The 27,550-nt window shown below is 31.6% G+C and overlaps 2 protein-coding genes across 4 annotated transcripts in view; one reads left to right on the top strand and one right to left on the bottom strand.

Annotated features, from left to right (window-relative positions):
- Positions 1-3,042: 3,042 nt before the first annotated feature.
- On the bottom strand, positions 3,043-20,139 carry LOC148616901 (U3 small nucleolar RNA-associated protein 4 homolog). Its single transcript, XM_088584067.1, has 19 exons — positions 20,079-20,139; positions 18,451-18,567; positions 17,798-17,852; positions 17,037-17,156; positions 14,991-15,059; positions 14,076-14,160; positions 13,229-13,397; positions 12,924-12,999; positions 12,316-12,363; positions 11,662-11,833; positions 10,743-10,825; positions 9,657-9,756; positions 7,416-7,576; positions 6,970-7,165; positions 6,135-6,241; positions 5,572-5,667; positions 4,966-5,148; positions 3,835-3,936; positions 3,043-3,177 (listed from the first exon to the last, which is right to left on the bottom strand). Exons 2-19 carry the CDS (start codon positions 18,552-18,554, stop codon positions 3,061-3,063), a joined length of 2,043 nt encoding a protein of 680 aa, XP_088440193.1. The 5' UTR covers positions 18,555-18,567; positions 20,079-20,139; the 3' UTR covers positions 3,043-3,060.
- Positions 20,140-20,372: 233 nt separating this feature from the next.
- Positions 20,373-27,550, top strand: part of LOC148616899 (ATP-dependent DNA helicase Q4-like) — a 150,061-nt gene continuing 142,883 nt past the window's right edge. The window contains exons 1-6 of one of the 3 annotated variants that reach the window (XM_088584061.1): positions 20,373-20,451; positions 20,970-21,120; positions 21,899-21,932; positions 23,317-23,357; positions 24,247-25,341; positions 27,077-27,141. In XM_088584061.1, the coding sequence (XP_088440187.1) occupies positions 21,028-21,120; positions 21,899-21,932; positions 23,317-23,357; positions 24,247-25,341; positions 27,077-27,141 (1,328 nt within the window). In that variant the 5' untranslated portion in view covers positions 20,373-20,451; positions 20,970-21,027. Of the gene's footprint in view, positions 20,613-20,969; positions 21,121-21,898; positions 21,933-23,316; positions 23,358-24,246; positions 25,342-27,076; positions 27,142-27,550 lie in introns of all 3 variants that reach the window. The other 2 variants (XM_088584062.1, XM_088584060.1) reach the window with 2 other exon arrangements.

The raw sequence follows: 27,550 nt of genomic DNA, 5'->3' as shown, positions 1-27,550 counted from the left end.
AATACATTTCCCAAGACGAGATCCTGAAATGTGTAAAAAATCTGAAGAAAAAAATAATAAAGCCTGTGGTAAAGACAAAATTGTAAATAAGTATACAAAATCACCAATTAGTCGATTTATAGGAATATATGAAAAGCTTTTTTTAACTTGATATTTGACACGAGAATAATGCCCCAAAGTTCGTTGTCCGGCATCATTAAACCTTTTTATAAGAACAAAAGGGATCGCCGTGATCCGGAAAATTACAGACCAATAACTTTAGTTAGTTGTCTCGGCAAATTATTTACGGCTGTCTTAAATATACGACTGAATATTTTTTTCAACCAGTTTATGATACTAAAAGAAAATCAATGTGGTTTTCGTGAAAGTTATTTTACTCTTGATAATATATTTCCAATTTTTTCACTGTTCCAATTATTGAGATCTAAGAAGAAAAAAATATACTGCGCTTTGATCGATTTTGAAAAAGCATTCGATATGGTGTGGAGACATGGTCTCTTTCACAAACTACTTATTAATAATGTTAATGGAAAAATGTATAATGTTATATTCAATATGTATTCCAATATCAAATCATGTATTTCTTATAACAATTGTTTATCAAATTATTTTAAATGTGAAGTTGGAGTAAGACAAGGGGAAAACTTGTCTCCTTTGCTTTTTTCAATTTTCCCTAATGATTTGGAAGATTACAAGCAGTTTCCTGTGAAGTAGAAAGCGAATTAGAAGTATTTGAAAATATATGTTCTTTTAAATGCCGACGATACCGCTCTCTTGGTCGAATCACCAGAGAACCTTCAAGCTCAATTAAGTGCCTTTCAGCAATATTTTGAAACATGGAAATTGACGGTAAATGCAAATAAAACAAAAGTCATGGTTTTTGGATTCGGCAGAACTGGAAAAGACTTAAAATTCTCTTATGGAACCGCTGATATTGAAATTGTTAAAGAAATCAATTATCATGGTATTGTTTTTACCAAAACCTGTAATTTTGGTATGGCAAAAAAACATTAGCCGATAAAGCTCTTCAAGCTATGTATGAGCTTCTTAAAATGGGATGACTCTATAAACTTCAAATAAATATTCAAATTGATTTATTTGATAAAATGTTAAAACCTATATTACTTTATGGCTGTGAGGTTAATGGATGATTTGTGCTTGTTGATTTTCTCTGTACCAGTGTAAATTGACTGTTTGAGAATAAAGATATATACTGTAATATTTAAACAGTTGATACTGCATATTTATGTTACTTTTGACAAATTAGCTAACTTGCAGATATAATAATAAAGGTTGTATTAAATATTTCTAGTTTAAATTACAAGGTAATGATTTCAATGGAAAGGTGTTGCGAAACAAAATATAAATGCATCATCAATGTATACACACAGGAAACTTAAAAGTAAATAAAATTTGCTTTTAAAAATAAATATGGCAGTATAAATTTTTGAACTCATTGATTTCAGGTATGAAGTGAAAGTGGTTACAAAAAACACCATTTATCATTGTCTACGCCAGGAATTAGAAGATCACTACGATGTAGTTGTCAAAAGAAAAAAATTCTGCAATATACTACTAATGAACTTGGAATGAGTGTCAATACAACATCTCCTCCAAGGGGTAAACTTCCCACTCTCACCATTGCCCCATACCATATTGCTAATTCATATAGAACAATGCCCCATATTGACTGTATATGAGACATAATTATTTCAATATCACTTCTATCAAAATCTAAATTCTACATTAAAAAAAATAAGGTAAGACTTAGTTTATTATCATAAGTGAAGCTAATTAATTCTGGTTCCCAATTTCCCATGCCCCATGCACTACTGTGGAACTTGCAAAAACCAAACCCAGAAAACCCTGTCTTAAAACTTTTAGTCATTTAGATTGAAACAATGAGGGTATTGGGGCAATGATACATTCAGAATAATGTAAGCTGTGAAGTGACTCAGTTTATCGAAATTATGAATTATGAGTAAATGAACAATATCTACATTTAAAACGTAATGAAAGGACTTCCGTATTTTTTACATTTTATATGTATTTCATTGTATTTTAAGAATAGGCCTGCAGCTGCGCTAAGCTTGTCGCACAAGCTGACTAAATAGTGCTCAGAAACCTAGCTGGGGGCTAGCTCTGCCCATAGAGCAACTGGGATGTGTACCCCTGGTGTGTTACGTGCTGGGGTTGTCAGGCTATAATACAGAAAACCTGACCGCAATCCATAGTGGTGCACTGTGTTGGGAAGATGCCACGTTCCTCACACGTTTAAGAACCCTGCTGTGGTATTCGATAGGAGTAGGAACCTTTGTGCTCCACCACAGGAGGCTAAATTGCCTGACCCTACCCATCCCCCCTTTTTCTTGTGGCAATCAAAATTTGTCGACCCTGCTGTCCTTGTGTCCCATACCTTTTTTTTTTATTTCATGTCCATTTTATCATCCCTTTCATGTTCATTGCCTGAATATTGATGAAATATTGCTGCTCGGGCATTAAACACCAACAAACAATCAATCAATCATTTGTATTTCGTTCCCTTTTACCTTTTAAATTTGTCTATTGTTCACATAAACTTATTATTCAATGATGCATTTAGATTGTTTTGATATGTAACTGATTCATTCAAATTATAAAAAAAAAAATAGTAAGAGCAGATTTGTTGTCTCTGACATATTTACCACATCCTTTCTGCTTATATTTACCACATCCTTTCTGCTTATACTTACCACATCCTTTCTGCTTATACTTACCACATCCATTCTGCTTATACTTACCACATCCTTTCTGCTTATACTTACCACATCCATTCTGCTTATACTTACCACATCCTTTCTGCTTATACTTACCACATCCATTCTGCTTATACTTACCACATCCTTTCTGCTTATACTTACCACATCCATTCTGCTTATACTTACCACATCCATTCTGCTTATATTCTATGTAAATTTTATTGTCAATTTGTAATTTGAAAAGTAGAGTAGAGCACTAGTTAAAACCATGTAATTAAGATATTTAGTACAAATAAAAACATCATGAAATAAAACTTTATTATCAAGTTCCAAACTTTTTCTCTTTGAGTGTTGGTGGCAGTGATTCCGTTAATGTCAATGGTGTCTTTTCCACTGCCAACAGCCAATTATCCTTCAGTGCTTCCAAATGTAACAAGTACTGTAAAAAAGAATAACTTATTTATTCAACATAACTTTGGAAAAAATTATTTGTGTTTTTAATTCTATTCTTTACATTTAAGTTAGAAATAATATTCATTTCAAGAAGTATAAATGCTTGACTACAGCCAAAACCGTGCCATTTTTTTCATGTTTGTAACATAAATAAGTACTAATGAAACTTACCTTTCCCACAATTAATGTCTGTTTGACATTCTTAACAAATCCTTTGATAGATTCAAGTAATCTACTTGCAAAATGGTAAATGGACATAACATCTAACATTCCTATAACAAAACTTGACTTGTTCTGGGTGACGGGGAAATGTGAATCCAAGAATACGACGAATTAACATTGAAAGAGTAATCATGGGTACCAAGATTTGAGTAGAAATTAAAAAATATATATTAAAAATATAAACACTACAGAAGGAAAATAGACACACACAACAAAAACCTTTGAATAACCTAAATAACATATACAAATAGACATAAATAAACGAGAAACCAGGAATCCACTAAAAACTAGGAGCATGGACCAGGTGCATCGGTAGGGTAAGTATTAGGAAAATATTGCTAAGATGATTTCCTTATTTTACCCAAATAATTAAATATGATCTAACATCAACTCAGTAATCCCTGTGCTAAATTGTACATACTTTATATTTAGAACAGATGTGAAATGCCGTAGACTTCGGCATATTATCTTGTTGCTGCCATGTGGTGTTACTAAATATAGAATCATCTTCAGATGGGAATTTCTGTAAAATATTAAGAATGTTGATTACCATATAAGGAAACAATAAAAAAGAAAGCACCCATTTTGTTCAAAGTTTTGTGTACCATAAAAGTGCTATACAGCTTTATTAGCCTTATTCATTAATTAAGAATTTACAATTAAGTACAAAAAAAACTAAAAAAAATAATATTAATGTACTGATCTAAATGTGTCTTGTTATTTCCACAGAATATAATGAACTTGTGTAAAAAAAGAAGGGGGCCATGTTAATCATTCTTGAACAATATTCTAATTTTTTTTAAGAATTTATTTTCCAGTGAACACAATTGTGTTTTTTTATGATCTTTATCATGATATACTTTTTGGATGTATGTTATAACATTCTCGCTATATACATGACTTTTTTTTACTTTTAAAACCAATACTGACCAAAAATATCTATGAACATTAATATAAAGCTATGTATATGGTCATTTTCACATTCAAAAGGGGAAGCGCTAGTGTTATTCTTATTGGAAATTTAAAACAAAGACTGCATATAATGTACGTAAATGTCAATAATAATAGGATAATTAATTGGAAAGTAATTGAGTAACCAAAATATAATCATAGCTGCCTAAGAGCACCTAGATTAACGAGGGGCTGATTTTGTTCTGTACAAATGTTAAATTTAGAAGCATTCTTCAGTTATTATCATATTTTGGTTTTTAACACTAACCAACTGATTATCCTATATATCTTAAAAATTTTCTCTCCAACTAAAGTATTTTTCAACTTACAATTTAAATTTTGTGATCATCAGATTTATATTTACGTTATGATATCTTGGTGGTAGAAAGTTTGAGAGTGAAATTACACAATTATTTTTATATATGAATTACCAAAATTTACTACATAGTGACCATTGAAAAAAATCACTGCCATCTACTCAATAAAAAAATATAAAACTAGGTATACAGTCATCTTTTGGTGGAAGATGAAATGATGGGTACAGCTCTTTCCGGTTCATCACATAGGAAACACATCAACCAATCAGAACGCTTCACTTTACCTGTGATTTATCTAATACACATAACATCTGTTCATCGTGAAATATTATTTTATCTTCATCATTTGGGTGTTCCTGAATATTTGTAATTTTACTGAAGCGTGCCAGCCATTCCCTAGGAAACTGACTACAATGTTTCTTACACCAATCTGTATATTCCTCTGTGTCAATATTGTACTCATAAATCTGTAAAATAATGAATACTCTATACATGACCATCTTTTTCAGAGGATATTCAAGATGCCAATTTCATTTTTTTTTTTTGGTAAAAGTGAATTTTTTATCACTTACTCAGAAGAAAAACCTGTGCCTATTGAGAAAAGAAAATGAAACTGGTACATAGAACTAGTCCAACAAACCCATTATATTGAAACTTTTGTAAAAATATTTTGGATAATCGTGTTTTCCAATCAAGCTGTAATTGAATATTAGTAATGAATGACTTGCTTCGCTGTATTTTCACATTTTTTATCCACTTTGCAAAATTAAAAAAAAATTCACAACCACAAGTAGTAGTACCCATTTTAGGGCATTGCAATTTGGCTGCAGCAATAAATAGTGAGGAAGAGAAGACATTTTAAGCGATATTGTACTGTAAACAAATGGTACCTTTTGATCAGCATAGGCAATCAACAAATTCTTCCCGTCTGAACTGAAACAAATAGCTGTTGCTTGGCAGCTGTATCTAGGTAGTCTGCAATGAATCTACAAAAAAAAAATATCAATAAATAAATTCCCTTTGATTTCCTTAAATACTGTCTAAAAAAAATCATCTACAAAAATGAAGGTAGTAGGAACTGTACATAAGACATGCAAGAAACCTTGAGCTTGTTCCTTCTATCAGGCATTAACAGACACTTTTAAAATTGGAAATAAAATAATATTTCTACATTTGGTTCATTAAAATAAGTTTAAATTCTGGTTCTTTGTAAGATATGAAACAAATCTACAGTAGGAGTATGTACAATGAGAAATTGTCGAAATTATTCAGATGCAGATTCGGGCATGGTGCACCAAGTGTGAGACCCCTAAATTAGGGGAAACAAATTTTGGCAAGTAATCTTGATTTTTCACAAATTCTACTATCAAAAATGTTCTTACATTGCTTTGCTCATCATTTAATTCTATTTACACCTCCCAAACATAAAATCCTTGATCTGCCCATTATTTACCTGTTGTTTGTCAAGGTTGAAGACCATGATACTACAACTGTGGTCAGATACACACACTAGTGAGTCATCAGGACTGACACATAACAGATGGACAGCATCTACCCCTTCTGTGGCGAGAAAAACGACGACAGTGGTTAAAGTAAAGTATACATTTACATACATGTAGACGATCATAGGACAACAGTGAACTTCCTCATTTATTCTGAAACCTGACATATCAGCAGTTCTGGATTCATTTTAAAATGCTAACAGTGGTATGTGTTAAAGCTGTCACCAAGAAAGAACAGATAAGCTATGGGCACTCTACAATTAATTTGCCAGGTGTTGTTGCCTCAAACAAATTATAAATACCAAATGATCACTATTTTGCCTTTAAGAAAGTGCAAATATCTATATATGTAACAACATATTTTTTTGATCCAATTTTAGCTTACATGTATGTTTTTATTTGATGTAACAAAGCTTGTGCTAAGACCATACTCCTCAAAGTTCCAGCTAATATAAACATCATTTGACCAGTTGTCTAAATACATACAGTTTATCTCGCACGATATCACCGGACAATTGATTTGAATTTCAATGTAATGTCATAAAAAAAGTTGTTTTGCTTCATGAAGTGAAACAAGGGTTAGGAGAATTTTAACTTTAATTGCTAAGTTCATTGTTATATGAATTTGAGAAGGAGAGTCTTACATTATAACTCACAAATTATCCAACTTTTGCTTTAAAAACTAGTTCAGAAAATACCAGCATTTCACTATATCAATAGGAAAAAATTATTAATCCATTTCTTAAAATTGAAGAAGCCTTAAAAGCTTTTCAATAATATTTATACCTGATAACGAAGGGACAGTGCAGGTTACAGAAGCTTCATTGTCCTCCAAACTGACAACCTGTATCTCTCCCCTGTCTGTCACAGACACTAAACTACTCCCATCATGGGTGAACTGCATTCTGTGAGATGGGGATAAGGTATACTTGACCTTGACCTTTTTTAATGATATCTGTGGGGTCATAGAATACTGGTGATCCTAAAAACATAATTAAGTCAATATCAGTTCAAATCAGAATAGGGCATAAATGGAACATTAAATGATATCCTGCCACGTATTGATTTTACAGAAAACAGGTATAGGAAAAATGTTTTTAAAGGAAATTTTACCATTTGTTGGGAAATGGGAATTTGAGTTTGTGGTTTGACTGAATACCAAAATCTATGAAAAATTATTTTACAGTATCTAAGCAACAAAACATTAAAATTAGAATTTCAAATTTAGTTACCAAAGTTAATGAGTAAAGTTTGATAGTTTCCTGATCACTGTAAGCTATGTATTTAGCTTTTCTACTGATGGCACTACAAACTATTGTTTCACAGTCTTTGGTCTTAAGCTGTAGCAGTTTTATCTGTTTAGATGACAAAGGTAATATGTCTCCACTTTTATCTGAAAAATACATTCAGAATGGATCTGTCATCTTACTCGTTTCTTTTAATGTCTGTTCAATTTTCACATCAACTAATGACTCACTAGAGTAATGTTTCTCATTTAGGAATGAATGCTATATTTTTTATATCTATAAAGAAATAATCTCAATCATGTAGTGCACACTAAATAACTTGATAAGCAGGATATTTTTAAGTGTGCACCACAGGCATTGAGGTTATTTCAAATAGACCGAAAAAGTACACTTCATTCCTTATAATTTAGTATTAGTATAAAAATTCAACTAGTAAAAACATTAAACAGGGATGATGATCTCCCAGTCACCTTACAAAATTTAGTCTATGAGATGGGTACAATTTTTATATCCAATCAGAAAGTGTGTTACTTCTGAAATTCAATTACATGTATTAATTACTTTGAAATTAAATTCAAATTTAAATTTCCATTGTAACAACATTATAACAAGTTGTTTTCCATTCTGAAGCAAGAGCTAATTGCTTCGTATATACGTTTTGAATAGTCATTACTTGAACTTGAGCTTAGTAATATTAAATCACATATAGATAATCAATGAGTATAAATCTAATCATAACAATAATAAAAAAACTAGAAAAACTGAGAGCAATCTTTACTAAATTGATACCCCAAAAATAACCTTTTGACCCTCAAATTGATTGGGATCAAAATCTGAAATAGGAGATGAACAATGGGAACATGTAATTAAGATTCACTTTAAGTCTAATAAAGTTTCGTTCAGTGTAGGAGCAGTAACAGATAAAAGATGGGTACCCCTCTGTGTAATAGAAGGAAGGAAGCATGAAGAGAAGGAAGGATGGACACTCCGTCACTATATACCTTTACTTTGCAAGGAGGGGGTAAAAAATGAACAAATTTGACTTCTTACAGATACAGTGGATTCCGCTTAATTGCATAGCCTATTTGCCAGTAAAAATTATGCAAATAACCGGGCTATTCTTATAACCGAAATTACGATTTTACCGGAAGTGTGAGTTTAGGACGATACTGTGGATTAACCAGGGATATCACTGTTCAACATTTCTGATCTGGTATTTAATTGTTATAGACCTTCTCATTGTATTGTTCTTTTATCAATAAATAATAATATATATTGTGTTTGTCTTGTTTATTGACCTTCTTTACGTTGTGTGTATTTATAAGTAAAACCATGTGTTTCTCATCTATAAATAGTCAAGTAATTTCCTGACCTTTTTACGAAAGCAAATCCCATATTTCATATTTCAGCCAGGATTCAGTGTAATATTCATCAATGTTTGCAGTTTGTGGGCTTTTGAAATGGTCTGTGTGTTTTTATTCCTCTATTCATTGTACACTGATAGTTGTGTATTATACATGTCATTGACCTCGATTAATTCCTATGAAGTTTGGAAAGTATGGGGCACCTTAGGGTAGTTGAATTTCATTAGACATTGTACTGAATAAATGACTTTTAATTTTCGTATAATATTTATGCCTAGTAACCCAAGCTCACTCAAAACTGTTCAGCTCATTAAAGAAAATTAAATTTACATTGATAATCATTTGTAGTCGGAAGAATTTAAATAGGGACAAAAAATACCCCAAGCCGAACCTCAAGCCGCATCATAAGGTGATGTTCGGCATGCCGTCAGAAGTAATTGTTCACCTAGGTGCTTGTTCATTTTAATGTAATTAGAAATCATTTATATTGTCTTTTATGTCCATGATTTTTTTAATCCATTATTAACACCTCCTGATTGATGATAATCTAGTTTTTACAACAATAAATATGATTGACATATTTATGACCCGAAGGCTTAAAATAGAATTGTGGAAAACCTGTCTTTACCTGGACGAGGCAAAATTCTCTATGCAATAAACCGAAATGCACCTCCAAGGCCTATGCAAATAAGCAATTTTTTCCCCAATAGAATAATAGGAAATGGTTTTGTGCAGGAGAAAATTATGCTAATAACCGAAATATGCAATAAAGTGATATGCGATTAAGTGGAGTCGACTGTATTACTAACGTAGACAAATATTACACAACTAAAACTTTAATATTTAAAAAAAAATATATTACCTGATGTTTTATTTGTATTTCCAAGCTGCCAGACTTCTAAGTAATCTCTGTACTGTAACATCATTATGTTAGCTTCTGGGGCTACTTTTACAAGAGAATACTGAAACAATTCATATTAGTATGTGTCATTAATAAATTTCTACAGGTACAAATCATATACAGTCAAATCTGTATCAACGACCACCTATATTTAACTATAACCAGCCTTAAAAACAGACATGGTTTTTTAAAAAATACGGAGCAAACCAAAACAGCAGAAATTGCTGAAATCTACAATGAACTTACGGCAAAAAAACTGTACCTGTAAATTCTGAATTTGAAAAAGCAAAAGATAATCATGTCCGTAAAAGACAATAAATAAAATATTTATATGTAATGCATTTTATGTATAATCAATCGGTATATAAAGAACAACCTGCCTAACAAGCATTATGATTTTGCTCTCCCATAGAATGGCAATTAAGGCAGGTTTGACTGTACTACACTGCATGTAAAATGTGCAAGTAAATAAATACACATGTATATTTACATCTGCAAGTAAGAATGTTGGAATTTAAACTGACATTTTTTTCATATTGATGACTTTAAGCTTACAGGGGTACATGCAGAATTTGTGCTATGATGAATATTTGCTTACCAGTTTACATGTATGTATGTAAATTGGGGTTTAAGTAGCACTCCAGCTAAGAATCATGCAAAATGTGATACATGGTTGGAAAGCTTACATATTTTTATTTTTGATATTTTGTTCAAAATGCTTTAGTAAACAAAAATTAACATTTGGTTTTTCATATAACCTGTGCTCATAGGAGATAAAAAAATGTATAGAATGCACTGTATAATTCAAAATTAAGGGAGATAACTCTGTGAATGACACTCAAATAAAATAGAATCCATTGAATTTTCATTGCTGATTATCTCCTAAGAGCAGGCAGACTTGAATGAATAATTACTCATTTTATAATATAGACCCATAAAACAACTTGATTACAAAAATAAAAATATGTAGCCTTTTTTGGGGTGTATCACTTTTTTCAGATTTTGCATGATTCTTACATAGACAGCTACTTAAAACTAAACACTTACTGTAGGAAAACCAGGATATTTCCGCCTCATTCTAACACCTGATTTCTTTTTGGTGAGGGACACAACAAGATTTGTATCTACTCCTGCAAATATATACAAGATGAAAAGATACTGAGTTACTGTCATGCAGTGTTAGAAACTTAATTTTTGGTCAACATAGACCCATAATAATTTTATGCAGACCACACTTTACATTTCAAAGGAAATTAAGCCAATTTCATCATAGACCGGCTTCGTTTTTTACGTAGACTCGGTCCATAGGTCTACTGCTAATTTCTTTCACTGGTCAAGATCACCACAATTAGCATGTTCTAAGCTGCCATTATAATGTTTCTGAGCGTACTTTTTAGTTCCTTTGTGCTCATCTGTTTTCAGTATTTGATGTTCCCATATGTGTTTTTCATAAGAATTCCTCAAGCATACTTTCTTACCATGAAATTTAAATGAAATAACTGCAAAGAACTTCATGTGATTTTCAACAGAAAAATAAATTCAGGGAAAATTCACATGATTTTAACGCGAAGAAAATATGCCTGCCCTCGTGTATCTTAAATTGACATTTTGATAAGTTTGCTTTCTTTTTAAAAGGTACTAATTACAAATAATTTACATTTAAATAAGAAATGTCTTCCTAGATTACTTTGCTATCAAAAAGAAGCCTTTCAATGCAACCAAAGAGACCAAAAACTTAGTAAATAGCTATGCTAAAGTACAGGTTACTATGCTTCCACTTCTTACGTGTTCAAGTCAGAAAACAAAAATGAAAAGGAGCTTCCTCACATCAAAACCAACATTCTAGTTGAATAATTTCTGAATGCATTTGTGATTGATCCTACAATATGAGGATGGACAGACAGTAGATTACCTTAATGACAGGTGTATAAAACTATTGTATTGATGCCAGCAAAATCTAGTTTACCTCCAGAGACTAATCTATCTCCAGCGACGATAAGACTTCGGACATCGTGTGTATGACAGTATAGAGTGTCAGATTTGACCCAGACCTTCCAATCACTCTCTAAATTTGTTGGTGTGTATTCAAAAACAACAATGGAAGGATCGACACCAGCAGTATATACTGTGTTGTTCTCCTAAAACAGTTAATGTTGTTACAGCACTTTCTAAGCATCATACAATTTACAAGTTCATATAATTATAATTAAGAACTTGTGTTGCATTGAATTTATCCCATAAAATCAGAAATTACTGTCTTAATTTACTGCAATTTTTTATCATCTTAAGGAAAATAGCTATTTCAATTTTTTTGAGATTTTGAGAAAGCCATACTCATGTCATGTGGAATAGTAAGGAAATTGTACATATCTCTCCCAAAAATATAACTATCACAATAATTTCTGTTAGAATTTATAGTATAGTACAACAGTTTTAAACTTGCAGTTTTTCCATGCAAAAGTTCAAAATTTCAATAAAAAAGGCATAGGAAAATATGAGATATAAATACAAGAGGGCTTGTAAAAAATATTTTTAAAAAGCTGCCATTTTTAAATGTATTGTATCTGTAAAGCATATGGTACATGTAATAGCTTTCTCTCTAATACACTAACACTTTTACCTCATTCAAGGTCAAGCATAAGACATCTGCCTTGTGACTCTGATATGACTGTAACATAAAATTAAAATACAATTACACCTAGTTGTATTGCATACAGCATATACTAACCTACAATGAGGCCTTGAAAATCTAGTTGATTGATTAATCATACATGTATATAGGAAATACTTCACTCTTATATTAGTTCAAAGGGAGATAAGTCAAGGTTTTCTAATCATTTCATCTACTTCAGCAATAATAATAAATGTGTAAGTAAAAGAATTCTAAATTTGTGTATATACTTGTATAATGTATTTATGATAATACAACAAAGATTTCGTCAAACATATGTCTATCTATGTATAATAAATGGTTTGAATAAGCAGTCTGCTGAAGCACACAATTTGTTCATCCACATTTTTGCATTTGAAACATCAAATAATTCTATTAATAAAAATCAGGAAAAATATTGTTAACCCTTCAGTTTTCGAATAAAACCATATGGTATGTTTTCAACAACTGTAGAGTCATTGTACTCTTCTGTGTCACTTAGAAAGTAGCATACTAAACTTGGGAATGAGTCAAAACACACACACACACAAACACACAAAAATGAAACCATATCTTACTTTTAGAAGTGTGCCTTGTTTTCCATTCCAAAATGAGGTCTTCCCTCTTGAATCACCACTGATGATAGTAAAATCACTGAAGAAAAAATAGGATGATCATGTACTACACAAAATGGAAACATATATGCCCTAAGTCTTGATTTAATAGAATGATCTCCATTGATTTACAAAATTTTCCTTATCCCAGGTCTACCTCCTTACATTTAACATGAAATGAGCAGCTCCTGCAATTTGTAAATTTGATATTCTGAATTAGGGTATTGTTTCATTGGATTGAAACTTGGGATAGGGATTAAGTTAATTACCTAGTGACCACAATACACCATACAATAGTTTCCTTGTTCTTTTCTTGTCTGGCTAATGTCAACCTTTGTAGTGCATGACCTGAATTTATACTCCATACCCTGATATTATCTACTCCTCCAGTAACTATTAAATCTTCTAATGGATGCCAAGCTATACTCAAGATCCTGCCTACAACAAATGTTTATCAGTACATGAAATATGTGCTTCAACTTTTGAAATTCTTTAATATTTCTCAACTAAGGCATATTATTTTTTGTCGGTAGAAAAAAAGTTCATTGAACTTCATTCTATGAACAGGAGTTTTTCACTTTTAAGGGAATATGATTTTGTGGTCAAATAATATATTTTTTCTCTTTCGTCTATCCAGTACGTGATATTTTAAGAACAACTCAGCAGGTGTTTCTATACAGCAGATGACACTTACCCTACCATGTTCTATGCTCTCAGTTTTTAGTGGAGTCCAGGTTGCTAATTCTCATTTGGTTCTTTGTACATGTTATTTTGGTTATTCTGTGTTTTTGTTGTGTGTCTATTTTCTGTCTCTAGTCTTTATCCTTGGAATATATTCTTTTGATTTCCACTGAAATCTTGGTTTCCTTGATTACTCTTAAATTGTGTGTTTCACATCACATCATTAGAAAACATACAATTTGTCTGGGTTTCCATTGCTAGTTTCTTCATAAGATGCTATCAAGAACAACTTTAGGTCTTTTCATATCTCATTAATTTTATGAGGGGCAGTAAGCTTAAGGTACTTGGCCAAATGATTAGTTTCTTACAATGTTAACAGACAAGGGGAAATAATCCAGTCATGAAATTAGAAAGAAGAAAAAAGTAAGTTCTAACCTTCCTGTTTATCAAATGCCTGGTAATATATTAATGAATCCTCCTGTGTGTTGAATAACACCACACATCCATCTTCTGTACCAGCCTGAAAATGCCAAAAATAATAGGACATTAATGAAGCATTAAATAACATCCCACCATGTAACGGTGAAAACAGGAGGATGACAAAATGTTCAAAGTAGTTAAACTTCAAAACATTTTAGACTATGCTGAAAATTTAAATAAACCTGTATTTCATGGTTATAAACACTTGTGCAAAGTTAAAACAAAACATTGATCTGTTCTCAAGTTATCATCCAGCTGGAAACCATCCTTTGACGGAAAAAACATGAGGACAGATGGACGGACAGATAGAAGGACACTCAACCTTTTTTAAGGGCATGACATAATACATCATTGTTTTGTGTGAAGGAGTACAGAAATAAGGTCAGCTGAAAGAATAAAGATACCTCCTTTCCAATTTTTTATAATGAATATTAATAAACAAAACCTATAAAGCACCTCTTTCAACATTTACTGGCTAGGATGAAGGTAAAAAGCATGCCCATTAATTTTTGTGGGGAGTGAAAAATATTTTTTCCCTTATAAGGTTTTCATGAAAAATTACCTGAGGACAACATCTATTGTAAGTAGTCCTTGGACAGTAAAGTCACTTAGAAATAATATCATGTTATAGAACTAAGATACATTTATTTGTTAGGTACTAAACTAAAAAAAGTTCATCAGGTTAAAAAGTTCACAGTTTCATTCAAAGCTGAAAAAAAACATTTTACACGACACTGGCAACCTTGTTCTAATACTCATAAATTATCATGCTTTTAACTGCATATAAAAATACCCATAGACTGAGATTAATTTTGTAATGGACTCAACTGGTTTCAAATTATCACTTCCAACAATTAACAGTACACTTACAGCTAATAACTGTTGTGTGGGACATTTACACAAACACCAGATCGGCCCTGCATTTGACGGAGCTTGTTCCTGAAAAAAAAAACCCATATATGTCAGACTTGGAAGTGCGCTGGGGACGCCTAAGAGCGAAACATGTTGGATGTCTAACGCAAATGCTTGCGTTGGTGTACCCCATTCAACATCGCCATGAAATTTAACGTGCATAATCGTTTACAATGTTATACAGAAAACTAACAAACTGAAAGGAAAGTCATGAAAGTAGCTAGTATATTGTTGCCTGTATAAACAAACGCAGCATGCATCATTACTGATTTTGAGTGTTAACGTTAGATGTATTTAATGCAGTATCAAAACTTAAAAGATATGTTACCTGGTCCATGCTCCCAGTTTTTAGTGGAGTCCGAATTGCTCATTTGCTTTTGTTACTTTGTATGTATGATTTTAGTTACTTTATGTTCTTTATTGTGTATGTCTGTTTTCCATGTCTGGTCTTTGTCCCTGAATTACATTCTTTTGATTACCACTTTAACCTTGGTTCCCTTGATTACTCTTACGATACTCGATGTAATTTGAGAAACATAAACTGTAGCTACGGGTTACAAAAAATAGTGGATACTAAAAGTCGTATTTCATGCATCATGAAAACTATAATGGATATAATTAAAAGATTTACCAGGACAACTTTGTTGTCATATTAAAAATCTGAAAAAATGCTGGTTTTTTATAAACATGATATCATGGATTTTTACCTTTAGAAAAAATTAGACATGCTTTCACAACGAATCATGGAGCATATTCTATAGTTGAAAGTCGAAATAGAAACTGCAATATATGAGTTCAAGGAGAATATTAGAATGTTGAAGACACAAATTAAGTTCCGGTGGGCCAGACTAGCATGTTTCTCTTCATATTACATACAGTTCATTAATCCATCAAATCTAGACCTCTGTAGCATCAGCCATTTTTTGATAACCTTAGCCACAGTGTATAGGATGACACACACGCAGAGAAAAAGCGTTACATTACATTTGTATTTGCAAATTCTACAGGTACTATTGATCAGATGTGTTTTATTTAGTACATGTAGTTCTTACGCTAATACAGAAGTCTCAGAGCTATCCACAAACATTCTAGTGCTAAGCTAGTCAAAAATATGTTCATGTTAAAGAGTATTTGTCCTTCTAAAAGAGACTACCAGTTTTTTTATCAAATTTCTACTGGGTGAAGGAAAAAAAATGAAGTAAAATTCTTAATTTTGTTTTTATAATTTCCTCAGTAGTTGGAAGTATGAACGAAATGAAAGCAAAGATTTTTTCTGATTACATGTATACCAATATTATATCAGTCGAATTTTACGATAATCATATATTTACGGTTTCAACAGAAAAAAATCTACATGATAGTCAAAACATTTTAGCGAAGCACAAAAAAAACCCGCACCTCCTTGTAGTGGCCAACACATTTTCACGTTGCTATTGGCAGTCAACAATCATGTCTAACCATTGCAGTTCAGCGTGATCATTAACGTACTTCGGTGTGCTACCATCGCACTTCCGTGCAACCATTGTACCTTCGTGTCCCATCGCGGTTCTGAGTCTTACATATATACCACACTCTACACAATATTTTAACAGACACATGTATTTGATTTCCTGTTTCAATCACCACATAAAAGTTTGTTACAATTTGTTTTGTATGATAAATTAGTAGTTGGTAATAGAATCAATGGAAGATCACAAATTTCTTCTGGCCAAAAATTACAAAACATGAATCATTCAAAATGCCATCACTACCAGCTTAAATCTTAGTTGTGCTCCTTAGGCCAAAAAATTAATATCTATGTTTCCATCCACCCTACATACATTGTACCCCAGTTTTTCATGCCTACCCTAACCATTTTTGCCCAAGTACTGTTACAGTGTAGATCGTTTCCCCATTACCTCAATGTAAAATGTTTCTGAAAGATTAATGATTTCCCTTCCTACTTACCTACTCTATTTTTTTACGCTGGTAACAGAAAACAAGGGTATTAATTTTTGGCATTACCTTAGGTTTTAACCTCTTTGTATCATACTCTGTAACAAAGCCATCTAATCCAGCTGAAAATAACCTCGACCCCTGCCAACATATGGCCTCAACTGATCTTGAATCACTGCCTGGGATTATCTGAAAAATTTGTTCAAAATATGAAAAATCTTATCTAAGAATTAAATATTGAGTTGTATCCTGTTACAGTTTTGTCAACCGAAATGTACATGCCTATTACCCATAGTCAACAAGGTCTTTCAATATTAACTTTTTTGTTTTCATGTATTTTTATTTAAAAATATACAAAAATTTAAATGAATTAGAAAGGAATACATTTTTTGCAGGCTTGAAAGTAAGTTCCTACTTGCTAATGGCACCTAAAATTTGGGTTGGGCTACTGAAACTAAGATTTAAAAAAATATACATTTTTGATTATCAAAAAATTAAACTGTGGCCTACCAAGCCAAAATTTAAGGTTAAAAACTCTGTTTTATATCTGTTTATACTTCCCTTCAGAAGAGGTGTGTGTGCTTAATACATTGTACATTGTATGTAGTTAGAAAAAATGAGGGAGCAGGTATGAGAACAAAGGAATTCATTTGAGCTGGCCTAAGGCACAAACAGTTGATAAGCGAGACAATACTTGGTGACATCAGATGGAAACCATTATAATTCAACAAAAAAGAAAAAACTTCACTTGTAAATAATGCTTTAAGATTTGAACAACTATTATTAAATCCCACATAAATCCATTAATAATGAATGATACATAAATGTACCTTTTCTTGATACCAGTGATCTTTTATACTCCAGATTTCAATAGAAGCATCAGATCTGAAAATAGAAATATGATCCTAACTGATCAAAACTGAACTTCAATTTTCATGCAGCTACTTTAATTAATAAAGAACAACTTAATAACGTTGATATAATCATACATGTAAACTGTCTGGACATCAATGATGACTTCTTTAATATTGTTTCGTTTTTGTAACATGCAAATCTAATAATCGCGGAAGCCCGTAAACATAATCTAATCTTAAGGTTTAAAATGCATCTACTATTTTATTAATGTACTTCAATTCAGGAGGTCATCAATTAATGTATACATGTCATAAATGCGATGAAATTTTTATGTCATATTTTACATGTAATTGTTTATTAACAACTCTACTGTCATCTTGCAGGACATATTTCATTGAAAAATATATATAAGTACCATAAGTTCAATAATATTCTCATGGGACCTGATATTACATTCACTCCCTTCATTTTAACATGTGTATGTACATATGTAGCAAAAATGTGATTGTTAGTTAAGCAGTATGGAGACTATTTCTGTTTTACTTAATGCAAATTAAATCAAAAGTCAAATTTTTCACAATACTTGAAACATCACAATAATCTATAAGTATTGTTACATTGTATGTACCTTGATACAGCAATTCTATTCAATTCTTTACTGTAGTCTATACAATGTATAGCTAGAGGCTGGAAGTTGAAAAATCTCACATGATGAACTTTGAATTCTCCCATTTTCACTCAGTTTCTGAAAAATATAACCAAAAATATTCCTTTCAAGACAAAAAATAAAGAATGCAAGACAGGTAGTCATTTTTATTGACTGTTTAGTTGGAAACTTAAAGCTTTGTTAAACTTTGTGTCAAATAGTTAACAGTTTGGGAAGAAACCCCAAATGGCATATTATACCATATACCTGTAATTAAAGAGATCTGCAACTAACTGAATTCTCACATTAACATGTGGCGGAGAACGAGATCTTGTACTTACTTAATTGACAATGACAACTTGACTCTAAATGATCCTACATGTTACTAAAAAGTATTTCGAACATTGAAAAATACTTTCAGTTTCCAATGCTACAATATCTTTGTTTCATGTTCAAACCACATTTTTCTTTTTACTAGAACAATTAAAAAGAAGTATTGAAAACAAATTATCAATTAACAAGTTTCTTATCTCTTTAATTATAGGATCCTGATTATACCAGTATTCAAGGACAATCCTTCAGTAAATGTATAAATTAATATCGTAGTAGAGGGAAGTCAGAATTACTTCTGATCCTCAAACCATCCTTTTTATTTGAATATAGAAATTTTTTAGTTGAGGTCAGAACGATGTGCCATACAAAAAGTTGGATATTTCGTGGTGCAAATACTTGTAACAACTTCCAAGTTAAAGTTATGCATTTCAGACCTTCCTAGTTTGATACCAAATTCATTATTCAGTATGCCCATATCATATTTATTTCAAAGATTTAATTTTTATGTAAGTTTCCGTCATTTTTACACGACAACCGTTTCAAATGAAAAATAATATTGACATATAATGAAGACAGAATAAATAGAAAATAAAATTAATGAAAATATATAAATTAATAATAGCAAAAAATGTAAAAATAACAGTTAAATCAAGGAAATAATCAAAGTACAAAAATAGACTAATGCTCATATCGTGTGTTTAATGACTGATTGATTGTTGGGGTTTAACGTCCGAGCAACAATTTTTCAACTATATTCAGACGATTATCGTGTGTTTAAATGAACGCTCCTAACGTGCATTTAAACGAACGCTTCTATCAAGTGTTAATCGTGTGTTTTCACGAATGCAAAACCAAGTGTAAACAAACGATAAACAATGCACGAACACTAAAATGGGAAACGTGAACGTCTCAAGCAGCGTAGAACTAACATGACTTCTTGAGTCATATGTGGAGTGTGTGAGAGTTGGCCTCCTACAATGAAAGAGGTTGGAATTCCTATCCTCCATACCATGGACCATGGTTAGGATGGCAACAAGTCAGAAAACAGAACATAGCTTGCCAGACAACCGCTAGCATTGAGGAAATCCGGACTGTTTACATTGTAGAGTGCTACAGACTAATACTAATAGACAGTAGTCAGTATAGTAAACTTTAGTTATTTTGAGGCATAATATAAAGGTACAATACTCGGCTGTGCCCCATTCATATTTTTCTCTAAATCTTGGTCCTGAATGTTGATAATTGTGTACTTTTTGTCAATGAAAAAGAAACTTTACCTCACGTTTTCAATTTGTGGGCGCAGCCATTTTTAAACGTTGAGTAATTTCAGAGTCCGATAACGGATTAGGTAATATATACTATTCCGGATTATTACAATCACAAATGATATTGTGAAAGAATAGAAAAGATGGTATAAGCTATGCTAAATAAAAAAGGTGAGTCGAATTTAATATTCAAAAACTACAATAAAGCTTGAACTTTCTTGTTTATTTTTACTTATAATTTAGAAAACAGTCTACTTAAAAGAAATCACCTCTATAAAGTAGAAAATAAACTTTTCTACTGAACCCATTGCAAATCAATCAACGAGGATATGCATTTTTGTTGGAACCAGAAATATTGATAGAAAATTGCGGGAATAAAGTGAAAGTAGGATACGGAATATATCGATGAAGATATAATAACTTAAAATCTATAAGATATAAAGGACACAAATTCAAGGAATTACGAATGGGTTAAATATGGTTTCCACTTTAATGACTGTCATTTAATGATGTTTAATGGGTTATTTTAATAAATGCATAAGAACGGTAATCACTAATTGAATAACCATTGGTGATAATATCATTGATATACCTTTCTCTTACAAAATATTTTATTTTATAATTTATTCAGATGAATTTCAGAATGAAAAGATGTGTCATGTATATAATCTCATACAAGCAAAATTGAAATGTTTTCTTTATAGTCCAATCTAACTTGGTGACTACATTTGTATATCTAGCAATCATCACTGTCTTAAAAGACCTTTAAATGTAGTTATGATACCCATACTTCATTCAATATACAATTTATCTTTATACTTAGATCACCTGTCTCATGTGACCATAATTTACTTTGTCCTTGGAAAGTCACTGAATACAGGTTCGACTTTATTTATTTTTCAGTGGAGATGACTAATGTTACCGCAGTTGTGCACCAGGATTAGTGAAAGTTACTTTCAGGATGACAGATTATGATGAAGCACAGAAGTTAAAGATAACTTTGAAGAAATGGGAGACAGATTTTGTCAAAGAACACAAAAGGAAGCCTAAGAAGGTTAGCTTTTTTGTTTATATATGGAACAGCGGCGTACTTTTGCTATTTTTGTGAGGTATTACAAAGCACAAAATTTTAAATTTAGAGTTATATCTCAATCTGAAAATCTCTGAAATGAGTAAGGGAAACACCCCTAAAATTAGTAACTCGGTTTTGAAAAACAAAATATGAAAACATCTTGTGAAACTTTTCCCCTTTATAGTAAATGTACATACATGTATAGAGTACACACATAGATTATGGAACTCTAAATAACATCATCTTCAATAGCTAAATGGTCAATATATTTGACATGAAATTTACGGTATTTTGTTATAAAGTAATCAATGTATGGTTCTATGTAATGATATATATTGTGGTTTAATCTCTAAAGCAACCAGAAAGCTTCTCACTTTGGTAACCATTGGTAACCATGACATTACTAGCAATTAATTTATCTTTTTTGGGGTATAATTTTGGATAATTTGTATTACAAATGAATAAGATAGGCATACCATATATCAGGAAATTTTGGAGTGTGTGACTGTTTTTGATTTTTGCTATATTTGTGGTGGGCATCATGCCCTTGTAAAATACCAAATTCAAATGTTCCACTGTCTATTCAAACACTTAATTTCAGTCAATGAATTACAAACAAAAAGCACCTAAATATTCAACTGCCCATTTCATGAAAAAAAACTACTTCTATGTGCGGAAAAAATATGAAGTATAATTTAAAAAGCAGTACATTTATTTATAAAAATGTTAAAAATTAAAATGGTTCCATCTTGTTTTTCAGGATGATATTGAATGTGCACCAACTGAAATTCAAGGTAAATATAGAAATATTTCTTTTATGGCCAATGGCAATTTTGTGCTGCCTATTTTTGTTGCAATATACTTGAAACAATTAACCTTAATAGAAGCGGTATGTTAAAAACTGGTTCAACCCAATGTTTTGGATGGAAATGATTGAATCAGGTCAGGAATACTCCTGTTCTTTCTAACCTTTTTTATTTTTGTGTTCATTGGTCTATTGTTATCTGGACTTTCCTTCTTTTGACTATTCCTCTTGATTATTGCCTTAAGTGTTTGCCTTTCAGTTCAGTAATTTTGATACTACTCTTTTTAGTTTAGCATACATCTCTTGAAATGTGCAGTACTAAATGTTTGCGAAACATTTTGAACTATGATGTTGCAGAAGTTAGTGAACGTGAAATCCCTGAAATTTAGGCTGATTAAAGTTGTAAATCTTTCATTTTGGCAGGAAAGCTATGTATTTAGGGAATTTAAATTTGTAAAAATTAGATTCGGTGCTCATAGAACTGTGGTCATTAAACTATACCGTAAAATGTTGGTTTGACCTATTAAGAGTTATGCAGTCATTGCATTAGGAACCTTTTACATTAAGGTATTAAATTAAACAATGATAAAAACAATTCAACATACATGATTTTACGCTTGAGTACGCTTACCCTACCAGTGCACCTGGTCCATGCTCCCACTTTTTAGTGGAGTTCGAGTTGCTCATTTACTTTCGTTACTTTGTATGTATGATTTTAGTTACTTTATGTTCTTTGTTGTGTATGTCTGTTTTCCATGTCTGGTCTTTGTCCCTTGGTTGCATTCTTTTGATTACCGCTATAACCTTGGTTCCCTTGATTACTCTTTAAACAACAACACTTTACCGACCTCATTTTTACGCAGGGTCCTAACTGCTCTCCCTATAGTCTCGTATGACTTTCCTATTAATAAGTCAAGCCAAAGGTCAATTGATATCATGAAACACAAAAAGAGTTATCCTAAAAAATAAGTTGGTTTGCAGTACAGTACCAGAACTGATCCGTGCAGCTACAATTATGATCAGTCACTGATCACCGATCAGTTTCCTATCAGTCATCTATCCATCAAACCAATCAAATAAACTGGTGATCACATCATGCAACCATAGAGCGGTCAATATATTTTATGAATTTCATTGTTTCGTGTGTCAATTTTTACACATATTTCATAATGCAATAGATTTAAACATCAATAAATTACTTTTGTTTTACATTTATTTTATTTTTAACAAAATAAAATATGTGGATTTAATATCTTAAATTCAAGGTAAATTTTATATGGTATCCATCCAATAATTGCGTGGATTTGTTCAGGGACTGTATATATATTCTAAAAATAAGTTTGTTTGCAGTATATATATCTTTCTATTTACAGATACTTACAAAGATTATAATAGGCTGAAAAGAAAAATTCAGGTATGTTTTCTAATATAAAACTATCATGAGACCCTTAGCTCTAGTAAGAATAAAGTGACCGGAATAGCATTTTAAGAAAATGAAAGGGTATCAAATAATTAAGTGATATATATTCATTAAATCTATTTATTATATACTTAGCAGTGTTTTATCAAATGTTCCCAGTGAAATAAATTTCAATAATTCACACTGTGAAATAAATTTGGTAAGTTCACTCTTGGACTTTCTCCTGCCAAAATGTCACAACTTTGAAACCAATCTGCCGTTCACAAAATTTAAAATTTATGTAGGAAATAGCAACGAATAATCGAGGAAATCTATATGATAAATAGGATAATCAATTGATTATCGTGAATAACCAAAATATGATCACTCATGCCGAAAACGCAGTAAGATTTAACTCGTGCCCGGAACAAGTTCTGCACATTCGTTAAATCTATGCGTTCTTTGGCACTCGTGATCATATTTTGGTTATTCGCTCCTTCTAATTAATTATCCTATTATTATTAATTTTATCAGAGTAAACATGGGACACAAATAATTTAATTCATTGGGAAGATAAAAATAACTTGAAATTGGCCAATTTGTAGGGTTTGACACTAACTTAATTTGTTTGGTTGTCAACAGGACTACTTCAGAGGTAAAACAGGTAGTTCTTAGATGAAAATGATGGTTCAGTTCTTAGATCTTATCTCAGGAAAAATGAGGCAAAATTTAGATAGCCCAATGGACTACCATGAAATATTTCAAGTAACCCTCTCCAAAATTAGAGTGACGCAGGTCTTCCAGACTACTCTTAGTGTTTATCCCTGGCCAATGAAAATGGGCAACCTTTAGCTAAAAGTGACTTCCAAATCTTTACATGTACATATGTATGTTTTCTTTGTAGGAAAGAATTGATAACAAATCATCAAGTAGAGACCAAGATGAAAATTGTGAAACACTCAAAGAAAATACTAATAATCCGAGTCCAAAATTAGAAAACAAAGACAAATCTCCAACAGATAGGAGTCAAGCTGAGGAACTAACATCACCAGATGATATCCCTGTATGGGGAAGACAGTTAGACAGGAAGAAAGGTGGAAAGGAACATGAATCTAAATCAGACTCTGGTGGGAAGAATTCTTGTAATTATTTACAAAAGCTTAGTAGCAAACTTTTTGATGTGTCAAAGAAAATTGGAAATACAAAGCCAGCATTTAGGCGTTCTGCTCCATTAGTGGCAAATAAAATCAATTCTTCATCTAATGTACAAGAAGATGGTGTTAAGTCAGACATATATGATTATTCAAACACGACAGAAAATTTCAAAATAAAAAATGAACTGTTTGAAAAAGCAGCTTCTTTGGCAATTAAAAAACAAGTGCCAGTTGAAGATGATCCAGAAAAGGTCATTTTGCCAGACAAGTTCAAGGTCAGGCAAAAGCCAAAGTTACCTATCTTTTCAAAGAGTCCTTGTGACATTGAATACGACCTTAATCATGAAGCAGTGTCAAATAATAAAAGATATCCACCAAATGACTGGGACGAAGTGGATAATTTAAAACCTTTTGCAGACGAATCAGACAAATTTTCATCAGGAATGACGACTCAAGGTCAACCTTCCTTTCAATCAGGGTGTCACACTGACTTAATTTACCATGAATCTCAATATGAAATTAAGCCAAGTAGAAGACAACAAAAACATTTTAAAGACTCAGAAGAAGCAATGGATACAAGTTTTAATTCTGAATCTGAGAACAAAACAAAGATAGATACAGAAATAACTAGGCAAAGACAAACTGTCAAAGGCAATGTATCAAAAGTGAAGAAGACTGACAAGGAAGATCAGGCTGAAAGTATTAGCAATAATGAAGTGTATAATTATCATGAAACTGATAACGTACCTATTTTACCTAAACATGGGAAAAGGAAAGCTGCAGAGAAAAGTAATGAGGGTCCAAGTAAGAAGAGAAAAATTAAAGTGGTGGAAAATGATGAAATGGTAAGGAATTACATGTATAACATACTGTAAAAAATCAGCCTTGCGCCTTAAAGACCTGTGCGCCTTTTTCACTGGAAAAATTTTGTATTTCCTTTTTCCCTGATGCATCACTGAAGGGGACATAAAATACTGGTGTCTGTCTGATCATCCCTGTGTCTGTGCATCTGTCTGTCATACTTAATGTTGGCATCCCTCACTTAAGGGATTTTGTTCAAATTTTGTAAGATTGTTAGTCACCATATAAAGATTATCATCGCAATTTTAATTCTACAAATTTTGCAGGAGTTTTGGGACTTTTGCTGGTCAATTTTTGGTTGGGGCATGGGAAACATATGGCTACACCAAGCATTCGTGTTAATTTTTAGATTTACGTATTGTTCAAATTGTCAAACAAGTCTTCTTAAACTACAGTTTCAGCTGGAGATTCTGGGAAAATATTTCCAGAAGCATAAAGGACTTTCAATTTTTAAAAGACTTGATTCTTCTAAAAATTTAATAACATTTTATCTTAAATCATAAATACACATGGGGGAATGTGTAAGTGCTACCGAAGATATATGTATCCCTAGGCCTTAAGAATGAAATGAAGGAGCTTTAACCTCCTTGTATCCCTTTTAAAAGGTAATTATCATACATCCCATTACATCTTGAACATATTGCAATAATTTCTTAATATACAGTAACTTTTATAAAACAATGCATTATAAAGCAGGAAATAAAAAAAGATACGGTGAAACCTCTCAAAATTACATCCTGAAGAATTATAAAAAAAACTGTATAAACCAAACCCAAAATAATCATCCAAAAAACCTATCTAAACCAAACCCTGAATTATCCAAAAACCTGAATAATCATCCAAATATGTATAAACCAAACCCAAAATAATCATTAAAAAAAACTGTCTAAACCAAACCCTGAATAATCCAAAAACCTGAATACTCATTAAAAAACTGTATAAACCAAACCCTGAATAATCATCCAAAAAAGTGTATAAACCAAACACTGAATAATCATCCAAAAAAGCTGTGTAAACAAAACCCTGAATAATCATTAAAAAAATTGTATAAACCAAACACTGAATAATCATCCAAATCACTGTTTAAACCAAACCCTGAATAATCATCCAAAAAACTGTATAAACCAAACACTGAATAATCGTCCTAAAAACTGTATAAACCAAACACTGAATAATCATCCAATAAAACTGTTTAAACAAAACCCTGAATAATCCAAAAACCTGAATAATCATTTAAAAAACTGTATAAACCAACCACTGAATAATCATCCAAAAAGCTGTATAAACCAAACCCTGAATAATCCAAAAATTAAATAATCATTAAAAAAACTGTATAAACAAGACTCTGAATAGTCATCCTAAGAAACCTGTCTAAACCAAACCCTGAATTATCCAAAAAACCTGAATAATCATCCAACTCTATAAACCAAACCCAAAATAATCATCCAAATAATCATTAAAAAAACTGTATAAACCAAACACTGAATAATATTTAAAAAAACTGTCTAAATCAGATATTTTTCAGAGTTTCCTTGTACCAATTTAAAAAGCAATTTTTAATCTGGTTAAATCAAACACCAGCCTAAACCAAATCAATTTTAAAATCTAAAAGTGGTTTGTTTACACTGGTGTCAATGTAAATATGGATATGTTGAAAATAGATCTCCAGCCTATTCATGTGCTATTTAAGAATTCTTCAGAAACTTTTTATTTGTGTAGGATGACAATGAAGGAAAAACAGATGAAGCCGCAGATGGTTTAAGACGACCCAAGGCACCATCAAGGTATTGCATAAAGCAGCAGTCTTTGTACGAATCATGCAAATTCTGTAAAATGTGATACACCCCAAAAAAGACTACACATTTTTATTTTTATTATAAATTTGCTTTGCAGGTCTATCTGATGAAATAAATAAAACATCATTCCAATCTGTCTGCTCTTAGGAGATAATTTGCATTGAAAATCCAACAGTTTCTATAGTATTTTAGTGTCATTTACAAAGTTACTTCCCTTAATTTTAAATTCTACAGTGCATTCTATGTAATTTTTATCTCTTAAGAACAAGGGTTCCATGAAAAGCTACATGATTTATTCTGTTTACTTAAGCATGTTAAAGTATAAAAAATGATAAGTAGGCTTTCCAGCCATGTATCTCGTTTTGCATGATTCTTAGCTGGAGTGCTACTTAAAGCA

Source organism: Perna viridis, chromosome 5, assembly GCF_037379345.1.
Source record: "Perna viridis isolate PV_CMFRI_1.1 ecotype Kerala chromosome 5, ASM3737934v1, whole genome shotgun sequence".
Classification (NCBI taxonomy): Eukaryota; Metazoa; Mollusca; class Bivalvia; order Mytilida; family Mytilidae; genus Perna; species Perna viridis.
This window is presented reverse-complemented; position numbering and strand designations above follow the sequence as displayed.